Source organism: Saccoglossus kowalevskii, chromosome 17 (genome assembly GCF_978046115.1).
Source record: "Saccoglossus kowalevskii chromosome 17, keSacKowa6.1, whole genome shotgun sequence".
Taxonomy (NCBI): domain Eukaryota; kingdom Metazoa; phylum Hemichordata; class Enteropneusta; family Harrimaniidae; genus Saccoglossus; species Saccoglossus kowalevskii.
The window spans coordinates 17132842-17141460 of NC_140657.1; the positions used below are offsets into that span (position 1 = coordinate 17132842).

At 36.6% G+C, this 8619-nt stretch overlaps 1 protein-coding gene across 1 annotated transcript; it reads right to left on the reverse strand.

Moving 5' to 3' along the window:
* Positions 1-7575: 7575 nt before the first annotated feature.
* Positions 7576-8619, reverse strand: LOC102801638 (kappa-type opioid receptor-like). Its single transcript, XM_006817480.2, has one exon. The coding sequence runs from the start codon at positions 8617-8619 to the stop codon at positions 7576-7578; it is 1044 nt and encodes a 347-aa protein (XP_006817543.2).

The window sequence follows — 8619 nt, forward strand, 5'->3', positions numbered from 1 at the left end:
ATGATGCGTTTCATGATGAGGCACTTTACACTATTGTACAGTAATCATAACAAACGATAAACAAATCACATAATCAAGTAAGAATGTATTCATAATTATAAACATTAATAAAGTAAGTTCTAGTGAAACTGTAGATATAATACCCAATATTTGCGAAAATTTACAATACAAAACAGATGAGTAATTAACTGAAACGAACAGTAAAATCTTTGAACCCCTTCAGTAGTAACCTATATTAACAGGACAAAATTAATTCGCAACATCAGCAGTTTCATCTTGTTCGCTTCGATCGCTTCTCTTAAATCCTGAAAAGTATAATATTATCGAAATGCAGTGAGTAATGTTCAAATAATTATCATTATTGTTTCAAACAATGCGATATAAGATGAAAATATTATTGTTGTTATAAACGAGAATATGACCACATATTGAACTGTAATTTCCTGTTAAATTCTGCAACATTTTTATGATTTTATTTGGTAACTCAGATCTTGACCTGGGGGGGGGGCGTTGGCATGGACGTAATGTGGTATGGAATTCTCTGGTCCTGTAAATTCATGAACTTCAGTTTAATCAGTTATCCCGCACATAAAGAAATGAATGGAGGCCGCTGCAAATATCAATGTAGTATACAACTCAGAAAATCAAAAAAGACTTCATTCGGTTCAAATTGTTATTGCTTCTTCAACTAATGTGCCGCCTGTCTATACACCCCCGATAGTATAATTCAATCATGAATAAGCGTATGCACGACACAAGTTACCAGTTACTTGAACACGCAACACACATTAATGTCAGCCGTCATTTACGAAAGGTATCACAAAATATTCGTAAAGAAGTAGCAAACGTATTTATTGTTCAATATTTGTTTTCATATTGTATTTATTATATTAATTAAATTTCTGAATAACAATTGAATGACTGTGTATTATCTGGGGGGAATTCTCTTCTTCTCTGGGTTCTCCACACGTGTCAGGGGGGAATATCGTCTCGTCTCTCTATCGCGTCCCCTTGAGGTACGGGATCGGGAAAGTCACTTAAACTTTACAGTCAAATAGACGCACACAACGAAATACGTTTCAACTCTCGTCTTAGTCGGTCAGTCGAGCACTCTATAAGACACAGCGCCCTGGGGAAAAGTACCCAAGACTATCGCAAAGCTGACTCAAGACTCGCCCAAGACTGTGTCAAGACTGCCTTAGACTGCGTATCAAGACTACGTCTCTCCTCGTGTACTCGCCAAGACCAACTCAAACAACTTTATTCACTTTCAAAACCTTAACCAATTACAAAGCAGTATAAAGACTCTAGGGCGTAACCTTCATTCATAAAGCCAATCACACTAAGTACTGGACACGTCATATCTTTTGATTAATCGTTCACTATATTAGTAATTGCGAATACAAACTGTCAGAAATAGTAGTCCAAATAGCGACGGTTATCTCGTAATTAGTTCCAAATCACTGAACCAAGTTCCGTCCAGAACCTCACATGGGCCTAAACGATGACAGACATAACACAGCCATTCGCTAGTAATCAGCAAATTAAGTCGATCAACAGATACGTGCAAACAATTTCATCATAGTATTATTAGAGGCCTAAAGGAGCTCGTTTAAATTAGGCGACAATTTGCACAGGTGTGTGGTACTCACCATATTTGAATTCAACACCGAGGCTCCGCCAATAGAATAAGAGCTGTCAAGAAATTGAATCTAATGATGAGATCAAAGGGAATAATTGCCTGTCTCGCGCACCGTCGTCCAGCTTACTAACTCGAACATTGAAAACAACACCGTGCATGTTCAATTCCATCGGTTATTAAATTTGTGGCAGGTACATGGTATGCACACTCGCAAAATACTAAAATCGGTAAATTTATCGCTACATGCACAGTATGACTTGCTGCCAAATTTGACGTGTGTGAGAATTTTTCCCCAATAAATTTGCTGCATACAGTCGATAATAAGTAGTGTGTCTATTATAGATGCATACAAAAGTGTCCTGTATATAATCGGGTGCTTTAGGTTGAAACATTGCATGTTTGTTTGTTTTCTGAAGTGCCACAAAATAAAACAGTTTAAAAAAAAAGTGCTTTAGTTACATTTTGTACGTATATGTAAACACTTATAAAACATGCATAGTCGGGTGTTTTACCTTGAAACATTACATGTGTGTTTGTTTTACAAAGTTCTTCAAGACAAAACAATTTAACAATTTGGAAAAAAAAGTGTTTTAGTGTGTTACTCTCATGAACACAAATGTGTATTATACATCAACACTTTGAAAACATTTATAGTTTGTTGTTTTGGGTTGAAACATCGTTGCTGATTTTGCTTTCTGAAGTAGTTCAAATTGAGCATTTTTCGAGAAAAATAACATGTGAGGATGCTCAGATGTGATTGGAACTACAACTACCGTTCACCAAATGCGGATTAATAAAATCCGTTAGGCCACGAGGTACTTAATTCACCACGTGTCTCTATTTCTAGTTGTACTTAGGTTGGTAAGACCATATAGGTTGGTGCGTGACATAAAATTATTTTCTGGAGGTAATGTCATGACCCATCGCATCATTACGTCACTTTCGGTGATTGTCTAGTTGGCATATATAGCATAATGTTTACTCACGAGTCACCAGACTTTTCACTTAATTTTGCATAAATGTGGATGCATTAGCCCTTAAATGTTCTATCAATAAACACTTTAATTACACATTTATGTCACCGTAAAACACCTAGTGTTTTATTTCGGAAAAGTGTGCTTAATTTTCATCAAAAAGTGCTTTAATAACTTCCTAAAACAGTTTTCTAAAAATACTCAAACACTACTATTTGGATAGAAAATACAAGTGTTTTATTATATAATACACATGTTTTTAACTACAACAGTGTGTTTGCAATTAAAACGGTGTGTTTTAATGAAAAACATGAAAGTGCTTCCGTCATTTACAGTGTTAGTCGCCACGATAATTGCCATGAATGATGGTTCTAGCATAATTGTTTTGACTATTTTCACGAGAGCCCTAGTACTTTCATTTTAACTGTTATAAACACTTGTTTGTGTGGATGTCTCTTTGTCCGATAAGTCTGTACCGCTACGATGAATCAGTGTACTGCGAAATTACCAATATCGCACTTATGATGGTTATCTTCTGCACATGGCAATCAATAAAACCACTTTTCCTACAATTAACTCACAATGTAATTCAGTGTCTACTAAATATCCTATCCTATACTATATGTTTCTGTCAGTTTTCAGATAGTAACATCTTCTTCAATCTTACTTGTCGTTTCTCCAATAGTCTAACACACCAAATTCAGAGAACCCTGACTCCTCTAGTAAGGAGCATGAATTTAAACAGAAGGGAAATGCCTAGTCACGTACCTACGGATACAGGTTAAACTGTTGTCTGTTAGGAGTGTTGCAAGAGGTCTGAGCTTCCAGATGAAGTTTCCGCCAAATCCGTTTGTTACCATCTCCCGATCTGGATCTTCTACCTCTTTCGCCAAGGAGGTCTTGAGGTATGACTAAAATGTCCACTCTCCCGCTCCACTTCACCCCCAACATTGCTCAAGTGATGTTGCATGTATACCTGTGCATGTAATTTACATTAAAACAACACGTCACGCGAATGGCACTCATGAACGACCTGTATCATTCCTTCAGAACTCAAGTTTTGACTCATTCGATGATAATCGTTTTAGTCTATCATCATCAATCTCATTATTGCGGGTTAGGATGTGCTTTGGTCGTGTAGGGAAAACTGTCAACACATATATTAAATATGTCAGCTCATGTTGTAGAGTGGAGTGCGGAAAGGAAGAGGGATTAAAACAGGGAAATTAATTTGCACGAGGCTTCTTAGAACAAAACAAATTTTTGCGAACTGTTCAGCAAAATCATCGCTGTAAAAAACAAAAACAATAAATTTGTCCAAGGCAGAAATGAAATGCCATATGTGTAGCTGACCTCTGATCGTAATGGTCGTCCCTACACACTGTTAGAACGCAAATCGTGTATGTTATAGAAATGCACACAATGTGCATGTAATTTACATTAAAACAACACGTCACGCGCATGGCACTGATGAACGACCTGTATCATTCTTTCAGAACTAAAGTTTTGACTCATTCGATGATAATCGTTTTAGTCAAGGTGAAATACATTTATGTTGACAGTCTAAGAAAACGGGCTCGTGATTTTGAACTCGCCTTAGCCTTTATCGCGAAACGTATTATATTATTCAGTACTTCCGTTTGGGAGATTCGGCCAATAATAAATATAGTGGATGTGATGAGTTTACATTTAATAGCTGATGGTGTAGATGCTGCTCTAGGCGTTATCCTTACTCATACCATAGTTCTACTTATACATCTTACTCATTAGCCTAATATTTGCAAACCCGTACATAGTTTAATTGGGTAGCATCGCACTAAGAGGTGCAAAGGTCAAGACTAATCACACATTAGCACGTGACCGCGTGACAAATAGGTGATCAATAAAGTTATTGTTGAGACCCCGGGCTCAAGCATTCAGTTTCAGTGTATTTATTGTTTTCGATGTAATAGTGCTTACTGTGTGTGATTGACATGTGGATTACATTGATGTCTGTATTTTAAGAGAATCTGAAACATTGCTATTTAATGACTCTGGCGGATATAATTCACAGTCGTGACGTCAATATTACTGACCATAGATCAGCAATATTCACAGTAAACGTCATTTGTGCTAAAACAGTACGCGAAAAAAACGTGCGACAGTACCGTATTTTATCGTTGCTATTTAAGGAATATCGCAAGAATAGAACGTGGTACCACTTAGATCCATTGCGCGTATGAGCGTAGCGCACAACGTGGCAGTCAATACGTTGGTATTATTAGAGGACAATGCAAATTAAATTATGCTGGCTCGTCAGTGATTAAAGCTACGTCCGTTGTGGTTACATACGTAGTATACATTGGATTTGACCTTCACACAAGAAATGGAGCGGTATATTCTGCAATTCTATGTGTAATGATAACTTTACAGATATTAAAATAATGGCTATGAAGACTGCAAGATTATGAAACATCTGGACGTGTATGGTATTGATATACCCTTGCTTCATCAATATTTACTACCTTATACTAAAATATATTTGAATATTTAGAGTACTAACGAATTCCAACTTATGGTCTGGTTAGACTTATTCACTTTTGAGATATAATTGTTGGTATGTCTTGGTTCTTGGATATCTAAGCTTCGTCGTCCTGTACTTCATTTAGTAATTCGAACTTCCCAGTTTGCGTAAAAAGGGAGAGTTTCGCGATTTTGACATCGAAAATGCCTTTGCTTCATTATTTGCCGAGGGACGGCCGCTTAGGTACGTGCTCTGCAACTTGCAGCGCATAAACCTAAACATGTTAGGTAATCAAATTCACGGGAAGTTGACAATCCTTAATAGTGCTAAATCGCCAGTTGTGAACTTTATCAGGATTCCCGTATGAAGTTACACATCATTCTAGCAAGGACAAATATTGATTAGTACTGTTGTGCAGGTTATATAATAAAATATGAAATAATTAATATTTCATTTTTGTTAGTATATCTTTATTTATTAAAATATGTACACAATATATCCAATTGGGATGGGTATTGCCAAGCAAGTTTATAAAATTATAAACAAATATTTTCGTAAATAACACTGACTGCGAAATATGCCTTTGAGAAGTATTACTGATAAATACTTTATATTGCAATTTCTTTCAATTTGAATTAGTTGTATTGCAATGCATTAGTAGTAGTAGTAGTAATAATAATAATAATAATAATAATAATAATAATAATAATAATAATAATAATAATAATAATAATAATAATAATAATAATAATAATAATAATAATAATATTTATTGCATCTTTAGAAATACAGTATTTCTATCAGTACAGTAGCAATAAAAGTATAAATAATGTAAATATATACATTCCTTTATTTCATTGTTGAGACTGAGTTATATAGTTTGTTACGTACTACAATTTATCTATATTGGAAAACGGTTATGGGGATTATTAATTTCAATAAACAATATTCAACTGTCCTTTGCAACACCAATACGATCATAATGATAATGTTTCTTGGTCTTTGTAACTAGAGGCATTATCAGAGCATGGGTCTTATTTTGGAACTCCTGCTAGGATGGTATTCCCAGAATAGCACCAGTTGTTAAAGAAACGTAAAACTTTAATTCTCAACAAGGATGAAAGGACCAGTTACTGAGACAAAGCCCTACTCCCCGCAAAACCCTACAGATACGAAACCCAATTACCGCGAAAGCCACTCACAGCGAAGCTACTAGTGACCATCATCAAATGTTTATACCATTATCAAACATGCACATACCCACCCCACGTTTGTCTCGTCCGATTTGTTGACGCCACTACGATCTTTGTTTTACCTTCGATTTCAAGCATAACGCGGGATCTCGCAGTGAACGAGAAATGGTCTGATACTATGATTAGCGCCATCCTGCGGTTGTGTAACATAATTCAGTTAGCTACTTTATTCCGTATAATACTAATAAGTGTAGACTGGCCCAGTTGTGGTGATTTTTAAAAAAACTGGAAAAAATAGTTTTGCGAAAGGTGGGGTGAGCGCGAAATCACCACAGACTGGTTATATTTGCAGCTAATCTGTTGCTATTATTTATTCATAATATACAGTGACATCACTAAACGGATACAGAAAAGGAGTGGCGTGCGCGGTGCATAAAGAGATAAACATTGTGGGTCGCGTTAAAGATCAACTTGTCGACAGTGCCAAACTGTTTTTCATCTAAACAGAACGGAACAACTTCAAATGTAATTGATTTGCCGCTTCCACACGGAAGCATAGGCGCTCGGAACGTTTCATAAATAATGACCTAAAGTAGGGTCGGCATAGTCTGTCAGTCGCGGTACATTCTCCTATCACTCATAAAATAATGTACCTACTTACCGACTAACTATGCCGACCCAAAAACACACTAGCTCCTGTTTTCACCACAGAGGGCGCGGCAAAAACGTCCAGTCTGGGTGATTTCGCGGTTACAGGGGATTTCGCGTTAACACCTCTATTTCGCTATTTTTTTATTTAATTTTAAGTTTAAAAAGAAATAAATCACCCAGACTGCCAGTCTGAAATATACGATAATACGCCGCACATTGTCAAATCGAGCCGTAACATTTAAATGTCGTTTATTTCAATACAGATATGAAAATATTGTTCTTCATTTATACTTATAGTAATATAATATAATATAATATAATATAATATAATATAATATAATATAATATAATATAATATAATATAATATAATATAATATAATATAATATAATATAATATAATATAATATAACACTTTAAATGACACATAATTGATGTGAATGTTTTGATCAGGATTACACTCATTATGCGATTAAATATTGCCAACATTATAGCATGGTTATACCATTGTAATTCTCGCACACAAAGTTTGAACAATTCATAATGCTGTATACAATGAAGAACAGGCACGTGTACGTAATAGTAATATTGCTGCGTGTAAAAGTGCTATAATTTTAAATGTTAGAGGCGCTTTCCGTAGACGTTGCTGTTCTTTTTGGCAGGCTGATACCCCCTTGTTCAACATCTGCAGGGTTCGCCGGAAGAGGCGCGATAGCTGAGGTCGTTCTTTGGCGAAATGCCGTGCGCACTCCCTGCTTAAACTGGTTATACTGTATTGTGTAGATGAATGGATTGACTATCATGTTGCAGTTAATCAGCAGCAGGGCGACGTTGAACTTGATCCCCGTCAGATCTACTGGTATTCCGACGCAGTATTGGAAATACATGGCCTGCTCGGGTAGCCAACATAAGATATACATAATGAATACGGTTGCCAGGGTTTTGATAACGTTTCGCCGGGCTTTCTCCATTTTGACAGTCCTGCCAGACGCCTCAACGTTTGCTATGTTTATGTTCTTGTGTCGCAGTGAAATAAACATATGTATATAAGCATACAACATGATCGTGACGGGTAAGATGAAAATGACTGTAATAAACCAGAAGCCGTTGAAATGTAGGTAGGTAGTACTCGGAAAATGCATCATGCAGATGCCGTCTTCGGCTCCGTTCACTATCATCCATACCAATTCGCAAGCGTAGCCCCATGCCCAAACAAAAACAATCATGATCTTGGCTTTCCTGTCAGTAAAATTACCGCGATGAAACAATGGGTATACGATACCTATATATCGTTCAATTGTTACACAGACTAAGTTCATGGTAGATGCCACTATGAGACCATACATAAGATATTCAGATACCCATATCTTGCAGATGAAATCGTTGAAAGCTCCAAATTGCAGTGGCCAGCTGATGGGAATAAATTTCATCGCGACTAAGAAAGCAGAACAGAGACAGTCTATAGCGGACTGGTTAATAAGGAACAGATTAGTGATAGATCGCAGAAAGCGGACTCGTAGGAACACGTAAATGACAAACCCATTAGCCAGCATACCTATGACGGCGATGACGCCTCGGCAGATGTCTAAGTTCTTGTCGATGAGCGAGAGTGGCGTCTGCGATCCACGATCGGGCAATGTATCATTCGTCGCTGCCAT